We start from the raw sequence: 18,847 nt of genomic DNA, 5'->3' as shown, positions 1-18,847 counted from the left end.
ATTCCATTGCACAGTGCGTTATGTGAGCGGAGGCAGTATTGCTCGTACAGGTGAGCATTTTGCCGTTTTTACCTCTTTTTGACTAATCATGAAAATGACTGTATCCTCTGTCTTGATCTACTTCCTTCCCGAGCCTGCCAGAGTCTCCAGGCTCCTCATGCCCTCTAAGAGCCTTTTGCCAGTGTTCCCCATGCAGGCCAGGCTGGACCTCAGAGAAAGTGGAGACCCTGGCCAGAGCAGGGTTAGCAGCTGTTGGACTGGACCGGGTGTGGTCCAGAGCCCTCTGAGGCGGGGCGGGCAGGCTCTTGGCGGCTAAGATGAAGAGAGAGCTGTGACTTGTGTTCTTGTTTAGATGTAGGAAGTGAGGCTCTTTCCATTTTTCGGACTTCAAAGAGCTGGTTGTTTCTTTTGTTCTCCCTTCACTGACAGAGTCCAGCCCTTCCTGATCTTAGGTAGAAGCATCTTTTTGATTCGCAGGCTTGTAGCCAACTTTGTGACGATGCCCCATGGGGTAGAGTGGATTGAGTACTTGTCTTGAAGCGGCCTTCTGCAGGCACCTGTCTTTTCTGGGCCCTTGGGCCATAGTTTCTTCCTCTGTAAAAGAGTAGGTTGACCTAGATGGTTTCTGAGGTCCCTGTGTGCCCTAGACCTCGGATCTATGGCTGTCCCTATCAGACAGGCCCTTGGCATCACGCCCAAGTACACACCTGTACTGAAGCTCACTGGGCTCCCCCAGAAGTGCATCACTTCGGGCATCGGGAGGGGTGGCCTCACCACTTTTACAGAGATCCCCCCCCACCCTGAAGCAGAGGGTGTATTGTTGTTAATGAATTGACTTTTGCCAGCTCAAGCAAGAAAATCATGAATGTCAACAGAACTTTAATAGTCTATGATACCCAGGAAGGATTCATTGTTAAAACATTTTCAGCCTATTCTGTGTGTTGGTTAAATACATCCCAATATTTTGAGCATTCTCCCTTTATTCTCGTTTGGCAGATAACATCACCATTTAAATAGACAGCACATTCATTTAAATGTGAGCTAGTCTACTGTGGCTGAGATCTTTCCCCTCTAATTCTGTTATTGAGGAAAGCCATCTCGCTTATACTTTGTAATTGCTAAAATTCTGTGGGGATTTATTGTCTTAGTGACTTTTCCTGTCCCTCTTGGTGTGTGTGTGTGTGTGTGTGCTGCTGGTGAGTGAAGAGCTCAAAATGAGGGTCAGAGCTTATGTTGTTACTCACGCAATGAGGTCCCAGTGCCCCTGTTGACACACCTTACCTGGGTCCTGGGAGGGAGGCAGGACAGATCTGAGAGAGCAGCCTCTTCTTCAGATGAAGGAAGTGAGGTTTAGAGACAGGAAGGGACCTGTACAAGGTCCTCCCTTAGAAGTGGAGGCATCTGGGAGTGAGCCCTGGGTTCTTTGAGGGAGGCCCAGATGCCCACCTACTATACCTGCTGAGGCCACCTCTACACTTACTGAAATCCTAGGACATGGTCATTACCTGCTAATTCTGACTACCAATGAAGGCATTCATCTTCCACATAAACACTTACTTACTCAGAAGCTTTAATATCAGTTGTTCAGCAGTCGTTGATTAAACACCTACTGTGTGCCAGGTGTTGTGAAGCAATGGGGAAAAAGAAGAGGGTAAGCAGCCCCTGGCCTCCTGGGGCTTGGGTTTTACTGGGAGATTCAGCCTTAATACTTCTGTTACATATGATACAGAGAGAGGCGATGAGAGGAAGTCACTACCCATGGGGTGGGACTGGCTGTTCAGGGACCAGGGAAGGCCTCCTGCAAGAGGGGGTAGGGGTGAGGGGGGTGAAGATGCCTGCCTAAGGAGCAGTGAGAAGGTCTGTCCAGCTGAGCCACACTATGTGTGGAAGGGAGCAGGCTGTGAAGAGCTCCCTGTCAATCAGAGAAGCTTGTTTGGACCTGAGGGTCGTGGGGGGCCTGTGGAGCCCAGGAGTGGGGAGGTGACAGGTAAGGGGTGAGAAGCTGTAGGCAGAGGGACCGGTCAGAGCCTCCAGGCAATGAGTCCCTGACCTATGGGGCTGGCCGTGTCATTGGAGAGAAGGAGATGACTCCCTTTGGCAATTGATGGCAGGTATGGAGGCTGACCCTGAGGCTGCAAACCAGGGGGGCCTGAAGGACAGTGGTGCTTTTGGCCACTGGTAAGATGGAACTTGGGGAGAAGGGGAGTTTGGGGGGTTAATCAGTTCCTTGGATGTGTGGAGTTCCACATGCAGTTTGCACAGTGTTGAGTAGGGTTATAGTTGGTCACATGGGACCAGCCCTAGGGGTGGAGAGATGAGCCGGAGTGATGAGCATAGAGAAGCTGATGAGACCTTCACGTGAACATGGAGAAGGGAGAGGGCCTGGGCTGCAGCCCGGGGGGTACCTGCTGTGTGTGATCTGCTTAGGACGCTGAGCAGGAGGGGTCCGCTGGGGAGAAGGAAAAGTGAGAGGATGTGCTGGTGCCTGTTATTGGCTGCGGCCCCTCCTGTCCCTTCCAGCCGACACTCAGGCCCTATTCAGAACGACTCGGTGCCTCCTCTTCCTTCCAAATGCCAGAGCTTTAAGTTTCTGGCTTTGGAAGGGCTTCCTCCTTCTTTGTCTGCTGAATTCCTGCTCATCCTTTAAGCCAAACTACTGAGCATTGATTTAGTATTTACTGTGTGCCAGACACTGTGCTTCACCAGATGGAAGCAGAAAGAAGACATCCCCTGCTCTGATGGGGGAAGCCCCCACGTCAAAGGGAGCTGGAAAGCCCAGTGGGCTGAGTGCTGGCTGCAGGAGGGAGGAGCAGAGCCAGGAGTCAGAATTAGAACCCAGACAAGAATCAGGGCTGGCTAGCTGGCTGGCTTGGGTCCTTCCCCAAAACAGAAGGTCTGGGAGAATAGGGTGATGCCAGCAACAGGAAGAAGAGGGCCAGATCAGCCTTCCTGTGGGAGGTGCCCCTGAGCTGATCCAGGGCGGGGGGCCTGAGCTATAGCCTGGGCACAGCTGGCCAGGTTTTCCACCAGGAATTCTCATGGCTGAGATCCCGATTTTGCCTCGACTTGCTTGGCCCGGTCTAACAATGAACTGCCAGTCTTAAAGGGAGGCTCCCACTGCTTGAAAGCTCTTTACCATGCAGTTCAAGTGCCACCTCTTTCAGGAAGCCTTCCTTCATTACTGCCGAGTGGTCATGGCCTTTCTTTCCCTCCAGCCTCACAACACTGGGCATGTACTTTTCTACTTTACTTTCCATGTGGTATTACATATTCCTTGTAACACCTGTTCTACCCACTAAGCTTATGGGGCAAGGACCATACTCTGCTGGTTCTAAGTACGTGACATTAAAAGTTTTGGATTAGAGTTGTTGGAACTCACCATTTTCTGATAGGAAATGGAGGCCCAGGGAATGAGAAGGGGTTTTCTCAGATTACCCACCTAGCAAGGAAGGGGGATCCCCAGCCTGCTGCTTCTCCCGATTTTCTATCCTGCTTCCAAGCTGAAAAGCCAGAACTGAGGTTCTTACCTGGACAGTGAGGCCCGCACATTCAGAGAAAGGCCACAGGAATCCTGGTGCCCCCTGGCAACACCTCACAAACCCCAGGGTGAGGACACTGAGCCTGGGGCACAGGACACCATTTGTCTTCAGTCAGGCCCCATCCATGAGAGTCTGACATCCAGAGAAGAATCACAGGATGCCCAACTCTGTGGACAGGGCCCTGTTTGTCTTCAGTCAGGTCCCATCCATGAAGGTCTGACATCCAGAGAACCACAGGATGCCTAACACTGTGGACAGGGCCCTGTTTGTCTTCAGGCCTTCAGAGCTTCTCATGGGCCTGGCTTTGAGTTTTGACCCAGAGTGTAGACCTGATGTACGTGATCTCCACCTGAGCAGTGGGTCCTGTGTTTGAGGAGCCAAGACTATTGTCTATGAAGTTGCAAGAAAATAAAGGCCTGCTCCTCTGTGTAGGCCGAGCCCAGGTGCCTGCAGAGTATCTGGAGGCCTTCTGACAGGGTGGGGGGCGCTCCCTGAGCAGACACCCTCCTTGGAGGTCTTCAGGGAGAGACCGGGAGATCACTTGTTGGGCATTTTAAGGCCAAGATTCCTTTTGGTGAATGGATTGGACTGGGTTGGCAGCGAGGGCCCGGACACGTCTCGTGTGATTTGGTGAATTATTTGGGTAAGGCTCCTAGAGGTGTGATTTATTTTGGGGTTTGAAGGATGGGGCAGTTTTTGGACAAAGAGGACAGGCCAGGGCATTCTGAAGAGTGTGTGTATGTGTGTGCATATGTGTGTGTGTGTGTGTGTGTGTGTGTGTGTGGGAGGGTGTGTGTGAGGGTGTGTGTGGTATTTGAAGGAAGGGAGGCCCAGCTTTTAGGATAAATGGGACAAAAGTGTTACCACAGTTGTTCTGCCCAGAATTAATGGCAATATGATGGCATAGGTTTCCAGGGCCATCCATGAGAGCTGCCACTGGCACTGCTTTCAGGGCTCCTTCTTTTTCTTCTCCTGACCTCATTTTGTGTGCTCTTTTCCATCCCATTTCATCTCATTCCTTTTTGATTCATTGTGACTGGACAGGAGAGAGCATAGGCCCTGAATTCTGAAAGAACAGTTTATTATTCTGATTTTCTTGGCAGTCAGGTCACGGATTATGGTCACTTATTCTGGTCTCTGACTTGCAGTGGTCTTTGGGTTCCTGGAAACCAGCAGCTGTCTCTGCCAGGGCCTTGGCGGCTGCTGGTTTTCCCCCCCTCCCTGCCGCCTGAATGGGTTGGGGACATGTGGGGGTCTCTGCCGTGCAGTGAGTCTGGGCCCTGCATTGCCCCCCTTAGGAGGTGACCCATGGCCAATGTGGTGTTTACCAGACCCAAGTGCCTCAGTGACTCACAGATTCTGGCAGAAGGGGGAATGGTAAACTTCCACCAGCTTATTTGGCCAGATGCTTGTTTTGTGACATCTTTTAAGTCGATAATTGGGACTGTTATTACAGATTTTTCAGTCACCTGGAAACTTGATTTGAGTTGTCTCCTTTTCACTGGACTGGAGTCTGTGATCAGTGTCTTGGCTGGAGCCCTGGCTGGGGGACCAGAAGAGCTGGCTTGGCTTTCCAGAGGCCTCACCCTACTAGCAGTGAGGGTCTAAGCTGAAGGGCCACCTCAGGTCTCCTCTATAGTCTCCAACTTTGTGCCCTGCTCCAGGAGGTTGGCTCTGTTGGTGGGGTGACTCTTTTCCTCTTAATGGGCGGCCTCCTCATTGATTTCCAAGTGAAGTCTGCAAAGAACCAGTTAGACTCTTAGTTCCAGGCAGGCTCCAAGACCTTGGCTCGTTACCCATTGGCAGGGGGACAGCTGCGTTGAGCAACACCAGGCCAGGTGAGGAATGTGTTCCTGATGAGGCAGCCCTGTTGGTCATCATGAAGTGGCCTGCCTCCTTCCTACCGGCATCAGATCTCTAGGGAGTCCCACTGAACAAAGGACATGATTCAGAAAGATCTGGGCAGGCTAGAACAATGGCCAAGTAGAAAGCGAAGAAATGTAACGAAGCAACATTCCACAGTCTTCTACTTGACTTACAGTTGACACACTGACTTTACCAGTGGAAGGTTATGGAATGGTGACTACTTGGTGGCTTCTCTGAGAAGGATCTGAGGATCCGAATGTATGCTGAAGCAGCCCCCAGAAAGGAATGTGGACTGAGAGAGGGATCAGCAGGTGCCCAGTTCGGTGTCTCTGCTGGGCTCAGATCTAGGCCTTGGCACCACGTTTTAGGAAGATTGGTGAAGGCAGCTGGAGGAAGAGGCGGGGAAGGGACTTGGCCAGTTTGTGCCAAAAGACCGTGAGCTGTTGGAGCAGCGGGGAGTGTTTGTGTCCCCCAAGAAGACAAGAGTGGGAAGGCTCCATAGGAGAGCTGTCTTCAAGGGTCTGAAGGACTGTCATTGTTAGAGGCTTTGGCCCCAGAGGGCAGAGACCAAGAGCAAGGGAAACTGCAAAGGACACAACTAGCCTGAATAATAGAAGGAAAATCTTCCTGATGTCTAGAGTGGCATGGGCTGCCATGGCAGGTGCCAGGTTCTCCATCCCTGGAGTTCCTGAAGTGGGGCCTACATAACCACTTCTCAGAGATATCCTAGAGGGGCCTCCATTGCCCTGGGGGGTCAGGCTCCATCCCCCTGGAGATCTTGGTGCACCAGGACTGCAGCTGGGTCTGGAGTTTGGTTTCTTTTGTTTTTTCCTCATTCCCCTTGTTTGAAGGAATGGGGAAATTAATCTCTTTGAAAAATTCTTACGGGATAGCTTTTTGAACTTTATCCGCCTAATCGTGATGGCGACAACTTTTTAAATGGTGCGGCTTGTAGCGAGGTGCTGGGCTGGGGTGTGTGCTGGAGCTCGGCTATCTGAGGATCAATGCTTCCCACAAGCTAGCCCCCAGGCAGTGCTTAAGGCCCCACACTTCAATAAGCAATAAATTTCAACACTACGGTGGGTTTAATTCCTATCCAATTAAAGCGTTCTGCTGTGCTTTGAAATAGCTTGGTTAGAAAGGAGAATGTAGCTGCTGTTTGTGATTCCCTCAGCTGACCTTTAAGTGCTTATGAAGCCACCCGGTATGGCCTCAGGGTTGGAGCCCTGCCTTTGACATATGATTATGGAACCCTAGGCAAGCCACTTAAACTCTCTGTGCCCCCATGGTAGTTTTGGTTGGATTGCAGATCTGCAGAAGTGGAGGGAGTTTCCGTACCAGGAATTCTCCACACTGATGACCTCTCCTTCTAGATAAGAAATACGTAGAATGGCTTTGGGTTTGGGCCTGCCTTCATGGAGCTTCTGCTCTTGAAGGGGAGTGAAGAAATGCAGGTGCTCCACTGGCAGTCAAAGGAAATCAGACTGAGGCATTCCAGATGTTCTCAGACTGCCAACACAAGCAAACAGGATGGTCCTTGCCTACAGAGAGCTGACGTTGGGGGAAGGGGTGGGGGAGGAGGACAAAGCCTCAAAGGGAGCTGAAGAGGGGAGGGAAGATCCTCTCATGGGGCAGATGGAAGAGTCTGGTTTGGAGGTAGGTGGGAAGTGAAGAGACAGCTGGGCTGGGAACCATCCCCTCTTTGGGGGCTGCCCTGGGGAGCCAGGCACCAAGGGGGGTGGGGGGGAGGGGCTTCCCAGGTATGGAGTCTGGGGCTGAGATGATCTCCCAGTCTCTGGGGTTTTCTGGGGTGTGAGTCTTCTGGGAAGGAGTTTAGATTGCTGCTCGATGAGAAAGGCTCTTGGCTTCTCACTCTCCTCCCCACCTGCCCACAGAAAATTCTCTTTCCATTGCCTGGCTTTTGGTGCGTGGCAGCGGGTCAGGACTGGCACTGTCAGCAGCCCCTCATCCATTCCCATGACCCAGTGAGCAAAGGAGGGTTTGTTCATGGATGTGATTGTAGTCAGTCTGTTTCATTGAACCTGGTGTAAGGATACAGCTGAGCCCCTGGCAACAGTGGTGACAACATGCGCCCAAAAACCAGGTGAACGGTGCAGGCTGGGGCCTGGCAGAGAGGAGGCAGACTGTCGCAGGGTTGGGTGGGATCATACTCATCTTCTTAGTTGTGTGATCTTGGACTCTGCTATAAGCCTTGTTCCCTCTGCTCTAAGCTGGGGTTGGTACTCGTAGTCCTTACCACCCACGACTGTGTGGAAACCTCTTTATAAGCTGCTAACTGTTGTCTGTGCTGTGTGCTGTTGTTGCTAGGTTAAGGCTGTGTGATGGAAAGGCCTCCAGACACGGGAGGGTGTCATGAGATTTAGGGTGGAAGGTCCAAGCCGCTCATTTTACGATGGGGAAGCTGAGTCCCAGAGAGGAGAGGGCCCTTGTCCAGTGTCACACAGCATAGAGTGACCTTCCATGAATAGTTGTATCTGTCATTCGTGTTCCCCAAGTGGAACTTGTTGGACTTGTGGTTTTTCCATGGTCATTGAGCAGGTAATGTCTCCCTTTTATGGGATGTCCTTTTTTATCCCATTTCTGTTCAGAGTTTCCCCCAGGTATCATTTTTATTGTATTCTGGATAAGGTTTATCTTTCCATAACCTTTTAAAAGACACTCTTCTGTTTGCTGGTTGTCAATAACGAGGTGCTTAGTTTCTTTTTGCAAACATTCAGCTTTGTTTTGTTGGGAATCTTGTCAAATCGATGTCTCTCGTGCAGCTCTCGGGCATGAGCATAATATGACGAAGGACATCTGGTTCAGGGTGCCCTTTCCCCTGGCCAAATGAAATGAACCCGGTGTAAGGATACAGCTGAGCACCTGGCGGTAGCAGCAGCACCATGCGTCCCAGTGTAGGGTGGAGGGTACCAGTCGGCCATGGTGGAGTGGAGGGGCACTCCTTGGGGAAGACCAAACTTTGGACCAAGGTCTGCCGGTGCCATGGTGGCCAGGAGCTGCTGATGGGGTTGGGGGTCAATCTCTACTTTCTCTTACTAGGGTTGAAAAGCTTTGGTCATGGATCTGGCAGCCTATCACCAGCTGGTTGACCACTAGGGGCTGAGTATTGTTGGCCACACAGTCATATACTATGAGGGCTAGAAAGGCCCCGAGGGATCATCTAAACCACCTGCCTCCTTTTCAGGCTGAGGAAGCTGAGGGTCAGCCAGGTGACATAGGGGATACCTGGCTGTCTGATTTCAAGGCTGATTCCCAAAGCAGGGTCAGGGAAGAGAATATTTCTTCCAAGTAATGCATGAAGCTAAAGGAACCAAAGAACTCTTTTGTTTGGTTGGATTTTTGGCTAGTGCTAATTTTGATAATTCACACGGACATTATTGTGTTTTCTCAGCATTCAGTGTGACAATTACTTATTAAGCACTTTCAACATGGAGAGCTTTAAGTGCTGGGCATAGATAGAGGCCCTGCCCTCCAGGTGCTTACAGTCGGTGCTTGTACACTAATGAGTGTAGTGCCAACTGGCATTTGAAAAGTGTGAGAAATGAAAGAGCGAAGAGTGTGCGGAAGGGAGAGATCAGCTCTGCCCCGAGAGGGCCTGGAGAACACATAGATGCCACTGGGGCTGGACCTTGAAAGAAGGGAAGAATTTCTGGAGGAACAGAAGGAGAGATAGATGCAGAGGGAGGGAGAGCAGCCTCATAGTAGGGGTGACGAGAGCTAATTGACACAGGTGGAGCAGGGTGGGTGGTGTTTGGGAAATGGTATGTCTTTGGCTGATGCTCATGGCATGAGGAGGTGATCATTGGGAGATGGGGGCAGAAGACTCCCAAGGTGACAGGAAGCACAGTGAGGTCTCTGATACTGAACTAGCTGGAGATTTTTGTGTTTCTAAATTGATAACATGAAGAATGGTGGAAGCAGGCTAGGGCTGGGCCCTGGAGAGGCAGAAAGCAGGTAGTGGTGGTTGGTGGGGTTTTAGGCCATGGAGCACTGGTGTGCTGAAGGTGATGTAAATATCTTAGTGATTAGTGGCAGTTGTTTCATTGGATTTGCATGTGGTCCAGATTCCAGCTGACTCTACACTGGGGGTCAAATCCTGGAAGTGGCCAAGTACGGAAGCGTGTTGCTATGGCTTCCTGACCCTGCCCTCCTTCCCATGGGGGCTCTCCCTGCGGTCTTCTTGGTGCTGGGGCACCTTCATGGAAATGTGCTATTGGGCATTGTTTTCTCAAGTGGCTGCCTAAGTGAAGGAGGCTGGCAAGGATCAGAGTCTCCCAATCACCCGGTGTCCACAGTGACCCGAGGTTCAGATAGTTGGGCAGTGTTTAGGAGTGTCACACAGAACTAGCCGGAGAACTCTAGACCCTTCGATCTGGAAAGCCCTGCACAGGACGGGGCCCCCAAATGCTCAATGAAGGGGGCAGGTACACCGGAGGCAGTGGAGGTAGGAAGGGCAGTTGGCTAGATTTGTACTATGTATGTGTGTGTACAGAGGCATGTACTTGTTAGCTCTGCTGTTATAACGTGAGCTCCCTGAGGATATAGACCTTCCCCAGCCCCTGCTCAAGAGGGTGTTGACTGATCCTATATCTCTTTTTCCCTTTATGGCCAACCCCTAGAAAGACTTGTCTACACTGCATGCCTCTATTTCTTCAGTTCCCGCCCTTTCATTTTTTGTTTCAGAAGTACCTTCTGTGTTGTAGGCACTTTCCTCGGTACTAGAACTACAAAGACAGCCCCCAAACCATCCTTGCCCTCAGACATCTTATACTCCCTTGATTCCTCCATCCTTCGACATCTAGCCTCCGACCCTGCTCTGGTCTGAATCTGCTCTCCAAGGGCCGAATCCAACGGCCTTGCTTCAGTGCTCTTCCTTAAGGATTTCTGGGCAGGCTTCCACATGGATGTCATCCCATCCTCATGGGCAGTCTGTTCTCCCTGACTTGTGGGACGTTGTTCTCTCTTGGTTGCCATCATTTCTCTCTTTTTTCTCCCTTGGCTTGTTTGCTCATTCATCACCACCATCATCACCTTTCTCTGGCCCAGTCTGTGGGGATGCCCTCTGGTCTTCTCCGTATACTCCCCACATCTTCCTCTCCATACAGTTTCCCTCAGTGTGTTCAGTTATTATCTAGGTGAACTTGGGTCTTCCTGACCCCAACTCCAGCCCTCTGACCACTGTGCCATGTTGTCTCCCTCAAACTTAGATTCCTTTTAATGTCAACAAGAGGTGTTGGAATTGGCCTTTGGAGGAGTCCTTAAGTTGACCTGTCCAAGTGAATAGCAAATAAATGAGTAACGATTGTTTATGTGCTCTTGGAGACAAGGAATCCTTGAACCCATCATCCGTATGCCCTGTGGTTTTGAATAAGCCATTTATCAGTACTTCAGCTCGTGTGGAAATAGTGGCGGTCTTTCCTCTCTGTAGTTTTAGAGCAAAGATGATGAGTGAGGTTTATGTCAACTGAGAAACAGTACCAAAGAAATGGGGGTTGGGTGCCAGATCTCAGAGCAGTCTACCACACAAGGATCACCAAAATGTGGAGCCCTGCTCCGAGAGAGAGGCTGAGCAGGGGAACAAATAGATCAGGCACTGAGAACACAGTGAACACAGTCTTCAAGTGTTTGATGACCCCCAGAGCTCCAGTTATGGGGCTCCTTGATTGACAAAAACTTCTTGGGAAGCTGGGCTGGGGGTCATGCCATGTACCAAGCCAAGCTCCACATGAATACTCAGTGTGTACATGTCAAAGATAACCTTGGAAGCCGGGTCGAGGAGTGAGGAAGAAATGGCTTTTCCCATCTGTGGCTGAGGAAGAGTTCAAGACCAAGCAAGTGAGAGAGAGGATCACCAAAGGTGAAGGAACATTTGGGATGATGTCAGATTTTCCAATGAGGTGGTGTATATTTTCTTTTGCTTTTTCATTCTTTTGATTTTGTTTGACTGATTCTTGTGTCTCAGAGAGTCATTAGCTTCCACTTGCCTAATCCTCATTTTAAGGAATTCTTTTCCTCACTTCACTTTTGTGCCTCCTTTGTCATTTGGCCAATTCTGTTTTTTAAGGAGTTGTTTTCAGTCAGTTTTTGTGCTTCCTTTTCCAAGCTGTTTACTCTTTTTTCATAATTTTCTTGTGTAACTCTCACTTCTTTTCCCAACTTTTCTTCTACCTCTCTTACTTGTTTTTTAAGATCCTTTTCCCAGATCTTCTTCCCAGAAGACTTTTTGGGCTTGAGACTAATTCATCTTCCCCTTTGAAGCTTCATATGTAGGCAGTGTGACGCTGTTATCCTCTTCTGAGTTTGTGTTTTGATCTTCCCTTTTTGTGGTCAGGGATCTTTTCTGTTTCTTGCTCATTTTCAGCCTATTTTGTGACTTTTAAAGTTGAGCTCTGCTCCTGGGGCATTGGGGCCACTGTCCCAAGCTTCTTATGCTGGTGGCCAGGGGTCTGGTCACTGGCTTTACACACCAGGGCCTCAGGGGCTTGTGGCTTTCCCACTGTGCTGGGGGTGGCCTGGTGTAGTCACGCCTGTTGTGCCAGGGTTCTGGGGCTCTGTTTGCCTTCTGCTCTGGGGCTGGAGGCATCACAGCTGGCCTGCTGAGCCAGGACCGAGGGCCCTGGTTGCTGATCTATGCTGCGGCTAAGAGCTTCCCACTGTCTTGCCTGGAAACCGTCTGTGCTGGGCCATGCTTCCCTTTTACGCAAGTGAGAGACCTTTTCTGAAGTCCTCCTAAGTTATCTGAAGCTGGAAACCTGTTTCACTCTGTCTTCTTGTGGGTTCTGCTTCTCTAGAATCCACTTAGAGCCTTCATTTGATGTGGTTTGCAAGGGAAACTGGGGAGAGCTTAGGCAACTTCCTGGCTCCTCTCCTCCTTCTTGGCTCTGCCCCTTGGATGATGTGAAATTGAAAAAGACTTTCTCAGACATGTCTAATATAGTTAAAATTGGAGGAGAAACAAGAAACTGGGAAAGAAAAAATCTTCATAGCAAATTTTTCTGCTAAAGGTTTCATTTCTCAGCTATAGAATAACCTGATTCAAATTCATAAGAATAAGAGCTCCATCCCAGATGATAAATGAGGAAAGGTTATCAATAGACAGTTTCCAAAGGAAGAAATCCAAGCTTTTAACAATCATATTGAAGAAAAAGTCCTCCAAATCACTAATAATTAGAGAAATTTAAATTAAAGCTCCTCTGAAATTCCATCTCCCTGCCCATCAGCTTGGCAGAATTGATGGAAGAGGAAAGCAGGAAAGCAGGCATGCTAGGCTAGCTGTTTGCCCCCAAAGTTACTAACCCATAACACATATGCAGACCTATATCCTTTAGGGATCCTAGGGAGAGGAAGGGAACAGATATGCACAAAGATAATGGCCCTTTCTGTGTTAGGCCAGAACTGGAAACTATGGGAATGCTGTCTCCTGAGGAATGGCTAAGGAAATTATGGCAGATGCATTATTGTGCCCCAAAAGGGATGAGATGGACTGGGAAGGCCTCTGTGAACTGAGGCAGAGTGACTGGAAGCAGGAGAACAATTTATACTGGAACAGCAAAGGAAAGAGAGAAACCTTGGAAGGAGTCGAGACCTTTGATTAGTGCGTGGCCAAGCCCAATTTAAAGGAAGGTCTGATGGTGAAGCACGCTGCCCACCTCCTGGACAGGTGATGGCATGAAAATGCAGAAGGAAGGGGATGTTCTTGGGCACAGCCAGCAGGGACAGTACATCTCTGTCATCCAGATTTCAATTTCTTTTTCTTTTTTAATTGGGGAAGAGAGAGGAAGTGGAAGGAAGGCTATTAAGTGAGTGTAAATAAATTAATAAATAAAATGAGAAACAGAGAGAAAGAGAGGGAGACGGAGACAGATGCAGAGAGAGACAAACCATTTGTTTTACAGTAGAAAACATTTCGAATCCCTGGCCAAGGTTTTGATTTAGCGTCAAGGACAACAGTCTTATCTTTTACTCTTTCCTTCTCCGCATCCTCAGCAGTCTTCTGCTGCTGCAGTGTAATCTCAGTGGGTGCTGAGAGCTTGGAGGAGGAAGGTGAGAGTCCCTGCAGGGGTGTCCCACAGTGAAGTGACCCTCTGTGATTGTCACCCCAGGTGGCTCGTAGGTAATGAGGACCAGACAACTTGAATCCCTTTGTGCGAGCCGGCTCTTGGAGGTCATCCTCCCACCCCCACCCTCCTCCCTGCCCACAATGCTCAGACTCAGACTATGGGCTACCTGTCCTGGGTGTAGCGGGAGGTTCTGGGACAATGATCACAGAGTTGGCCTCAGGAGAGGCACTTGGGCCACAGGGATGTGTTCATTAAGTAAAACATCTCAATCCAGAGCATACTCTGAAATCGGGTTTCCTTCACTCCTTGGTCATGTTCCTGAGTAAATCAGTCATAAAATTTAGGCCTGGGAGGAACCCAGGAGGTGTTCTAGCCCAACTGTCCCAGCCTCCATTTTACAGCAGAGGACTCTGAAAGCCATTCAGTCACTGAGCATTTATTGAGCACCTGCTGTGTACCTGGCCCTGTGCGAAGTGCTGGGGTTACAAAGATAAAGCAAAAGTACTACGTGCCCTCAGATGGCTTTAATTCTAATGGAGGAGATATCTTTAGTTACATAGTGAAGGTGCTTGCCCAAGGTCCTTGAGTTAGAGTGGGGATTAAAATCCAGGTCCTGTGACCCCCAGCCTGCTGCTTTTCCTGTGCCACTTGCTTAAGTTCTCTGTGGGTAACTGAGCTATCATCACTGTCAACACCATCACCACCACCATCACCACCACCATCATCATCGTCTCCTCAGTCTCCTGTTAGTTATTGAGAAGGAACCAGAAAGCCTTGGGGGATTTACCCCTACCCACCTGTATAGGCTTGTTTATTTTTTATTCTATAGAATACTATACACATGCAGGTATAGATTTTAAAGATTTTGTTTTCTTTCTCCCTAGACTCTTGTTTTTATCTTATTTTTGGTTTTATCAGGGAAATAGTAATTTGGTTTAATTGGTTGAAAGCCAATCTGAAATAACACAAAATGTGGAATTATTGAATATATTTTTTAAAATTAAATTAAAATTTTTAAGTTAACAAGCATTTATTTTCTCCCCCTCCCACCCTCTACCAGAAAACAAAGCCTTTGTAACAGATTTGCATGGCCAAGCTAAACAGATTCGCATATTGCCATGTCCGCCAGTGTTTCACCATCTTGTGTCCAGCGCTTCTGCATTAGGCGGTGATGGCTGGCCTTTGTCTTGATCAGAATTATTGAATTTATTTAAGAAAATAGAAATGCAGTTTCATTACTTTTAAATACTTCTGTAACTTGGCCTGGTCTGTCTGGCAAACAGAGGTCTCTCGGATCTGCTTTAATGAATAGGTAAGAGTTTCTTGTTAGTTTTTAGCCCTTTTTTCGGTTGTGTCTGAGTCTTTGTGACCCCACTGGGAGTTTTCTTGACAGAGACACTGGACTGGTTTTCCATTTCCTTCTCCAGTTCATTTTACAGATGAGGAAACTGAGGCCAGCAGTGAAGTGACTTGCCCAGGGTCAGATAGCTAATAAGTGTCTGAGGTCAGATTTGAACTTGGGAAGATCAGTCTTCTTGACACCAGGCTCCGAACTCTGTGCGCTATGGCACCCCCTAGCTGCGCCTATAGGTAAGAATATTGTGTAATTAACGTTTCGCTATTGGGCACCTAAGTTGGCAGTCTGCACTCTTTGGTAGAGGTTGAGGGTTCTCCATGGCTTGGCTGTGTCCCACGCATTGGAGGGGCTTTGTGTAGTGTCCACTGAGGGCTTTCTTATTCTGTGGGTCTGCTCCGAGGACTCACCCAGGTCACCCTCTAGGGCTGTGCAGCCACGTTTGCAGCTCCCCAAGTGTGTAAGGCCTAGGCTCTATGTCAGTGGTGGGGGCCGGCTGCCCTCTCAGCAGCAGGCTTCCAGAAGGTTGGGGCCCTGGGGTGGTGGTGGGCACTGTGGACTTCCCAGCGACCAGCAGGCTCTGAGTTGATGGTTGGAAGCAGCATGGGAGCCACTGGCCTGGTGGCCACATCAGCTGTCCGTCAATTTCTGTGCCTTCTTCCTGGCGTTTTCCCCCTTTCTGCTTGGGGTGCATTGGGCCTTGAGTCAAGGGAGCTGCCTGCCCAGGGTCCCCTTAAGTAAACATTCTGGGGACCTGAGACTTGGGGGGAGATCAGGAGCCTTGGAGGAGCCTGGATCCCCAGCCTCAGGTGGCCCTTTGGGGAGCCTCACTCTCCTCCCAGGGGATCTGCAGACCTCAGTGCTTGCCCCTGCTGGACTCCTCAGCAGCCTTGGACCCGGGCTCACCTTGTCCTCCTGGACACTCTCTCCTGGTGACTCCAGGTTGCTGTGTCCAGCCCTGGCCTTTCTCCTGAGCGAGCAACACACCCTGTCCTGGATGGGGTGTCCCCTGGGCATCTCGAATGGAGCGTATCCAAAACGGAACTCATCATCTTCTGATCTTCCCTATTTTTGTCCATTGGAGCCACCATCTTCCAATGACTGCAGCTCACAGCCTTGCTGTCATTCTAGAGGCAGTCGGGTGGCTCAGTGGATAGAGCTTGGGCCTGAGTTCAAATACAGCTGCGGGCATTTACTAGCAACGTGACCTCTGGCAAGTCACTTACCTTTCTGCCTTAGTTTCCTCATCTGTAAAACAGGGATAATAATGCTACCTACCTCCCAGGGTTGATGTGAGGATCAGCTGAGATGATAATTCATCTCTGCTTAGCGCAGTGCCTGGAACATGGTTGGCACTACACAAAGGCTCGCTCTTACTCTTCTCACTCACACCCGCCCCACATACCCAGGCCTGTCTCATATCTTGCCATTTCGATGTCTGTAACACCACCTGTTCGTGTCCTCTTCACAATCCTACTTTATCTCTCACTGCACAGTTGCCAACCTGTAGGTTTGACCATGTCACTCCCCTCCTGCGGGACCCATTGTGGCCCATTGGCACCCCTTTGTCCCTAGGGTCAAGCACTGGCAGCTCCTCATGACCTGAGGCTCCTTCTTACACCTGGCTCCCTTCCACACCTTCTGCCATCGTCCCTTTTCCTACCTCCATTGCCAGGACTCTTGGCCTGCCTTCTTGCTTCCATCCTTGGGATGGAGTTTCCAAGGGTCCAGTTAGTTAGCAAATGCTTGTTTTCTGCCTTTTGAGATAAAGAGCCCAGGTGGGACCTAAGAGAAAGAAGCCTCGTGTATTAGTCCTGCTGACCGGGCCACTTAGCCCCTGGGGAGTAGCTTTTGTCCTGTCTAAATTGGGGGTAAGATTATGTGTCCTGCCTGTCTCTTCTGAAGGGCCTTGGGAGGAAGGGGCTTTGCACATCTGAAGGGTCATGGTCTTGGAAGCTTCCCTAGGATTCCCTTATTGGCTCCTTGCAGCCTCTGAGTCAGTATGGCTGGTGACAGGGCCAGAGTTCTGGCCTGTCTATCAGGAGACCTGGGTTCAAGTCTTAACTTCAGGACTTAGTAGCTATGTGAGCACCAGCAAGCCATTGATTTTCTCTGAGCCCAGATTCCTTGTATGGGGGAATGACTCTCTTGGGCTGGCCATCGGGAGGGAAGCACCCGGAGAGCTCTTTGTGACTTTGAGGGTGTTACGATTGGAACTTCTTCCCTGTCGGTGCTTATCTGAAGAAGATGCTTAAAACGAAAACCATTTGCATGCCCAGATCATCCTTAGGTGTGCCTGCATGTAAATCTGTGTGGTGTAGAAAACCTGTGTCATCATACAACATGTGCACTTTGGGGCCAGATATAATCATCTGGTTCTGATCTTAGAAATGCTTCAGAGGACTCAGCAGCCAGTTACAAAGTTCCCCATGCTCTTTCATTTCTTCTCTGGCTGCAGCTGGATCTTTTATGGTCTTTGGTTCTCCAGTGAAGAAATGCCTAAGGGAGTATTGTGTGGGTGTGTGTTTAAATAAAACTTTTATTTCCTGAATAGCTTCATGCCCCCATATTACTTTGGTTAAGCTCCCAGCCTAATCAGGGCTGAAAAATGGGTGAATTCTGGAGCTGATTCAAGTGCTTGTCACTCCTGGAGCATTTGACTCACCTTGTGTTTGGCTGAGGCCAAAGTCGAAAGACTGGCTTTCCCGCTTGTTCCTGGGGTGGACTTGTCTGCCGGCAGGGCTGTTCCTGCTGGCACTCACCTGCAAGTGGAGGGAGTGTTGTCCCCAGGTGTCTGGCCAGCCGGACGTCCTGATGATCATGATGACAGTGTAGACAGCTGACACATGGGGCGTCATGGTGTGCTCCCATGTGGGCCAGGCCAAGATTTTTAATCCTTTTTTATTTTATTTATTTTAAACCAAAGAGGAGAATGAGGTTTTGTAGGGTAAACAAGTGTGAATAAAGGCTGCCAGTGGACAGAGAGCTGGCTCTCTTCCTGCTCTTGTGACTCGAAATTTGGACGTTAGCTACCCCCAAACATGATAGAGGCTCCCAGAAATCCTTGCACATCAGGAGCCTCTGTTGGGGATTTTATGTGCTTCATTAAGGAGCAATGGATAATTACGTCCAATTAATTGGAATTAGCATCAGTACACTGCTGAGTTGGATTCATTTATAGGGTCCACTTGTGCACAGTCCTCATTTCTCCTCTTGGTCTGTTTGTTCTGTTGCAGATTTTTGAAAGAATCTTGTTTATCTGGGCCATCCGTCATCCTGCCAGTGGCTATGTTCAGGGAATCAACGACCTTGTCACCCCCTTCTTCGTGGTCTTCATTTGTGAACACATCGGTAAGCTTGCGTCATCGCTGTCCCTGCTTGGATGCAGGTGTTTGCTTAGCCCTATTCTGTGCTAAGGGGAGGAGGCCATGGAGGGGTGGGAAGGCCTCAGCACCAGAGTCTGGCACACCCCGTTGTTGATCCACCCCAACCACCGCCTCTGGTGCTGCTGTCCCCTGGATGTTCTTCTTCAGGGCTGGAGGGTGGCTTTTGTTTTGCTATTGTGTGTGCTTTACCACTTTAATTTCCGTGTGGCGTCCAGCTGTCATTCTTATCCTAAGCTAGATTGATTCCATTTAACAGAGGACAGATTACCCTTGAGTGGCTGAAACCCCCTTCCCTGCACCACCTCTCACTTTGCTTCCACTCCTTGCTTCCTCCGGAGGAGGGCTTTTCATTGCTAGGCAACTAATGAGAGCCGCCGCCGCTGCTGCTTTCTCCCTAATCATCTCTTAAGTAGGGTAGAGGCTACTCCTGAGAGCGCTGGCGATTTCTGAATCTCTCGCCCTCATTTGACAGATAATGAAAATGTTCTTAATGATCCTAGAACAGTAGGATCTCTGTTGGTAGACTTTGGAGTTGTTAATTGAAATAAGAAATTCAGCTGAGATGTGATTAGAGAATTGATATTCCATGTTAAACAGACCATTTAATTAATGTGGTAAATA

The 18,847-nt window shown here is 49.5% G+C and overlaps 1 protein-coding gene across 1 annotated transcript in view; it reads left to right on the top strand.

The window, feature by feature from the left end:
- TBC1D22A (TBC1 domain family member 22A) overlaps positions 1 to 18,847 on the top strand; it is a 323,593-nt gene that overhangs the window by 96,732 nt on the left and 208,014 nt on the right. Inside the window, exon 8 of the mRNA XM_036761386.1 lies at positions 18,077 to 18,191. Coding sequence (XP_036617281.1) covers positions 18,077 to 18,191 — 115 coding nt within the window. The remainder of the gene's footprint in view (positions 1 to 18,076; positions 18,192 to 18,847) is intronic.

The sequence above is a fragment of the Trichosurus vulpecula genome, chromosome 5 (assembly GCF_011100635.1).
Source record: "Trichosurus vulpecula isolate mTriVul1 chromosome 5, mTriVul1.pri, whole genome shotgun sequence".
NCBI classification, from domain to species: domain Eukaryota; kingdom Metazoa; phylum Chordata; class Mammalia; order Diprotodontia; family Phalangeridae; genus Trichosurus; species Trichosurus vulpecula.
The sequence above is the reverse complement of the archived record's forward strand: the minus strand, read 5'-3'. Positions and strand labels throughout refer to the sequence as shown.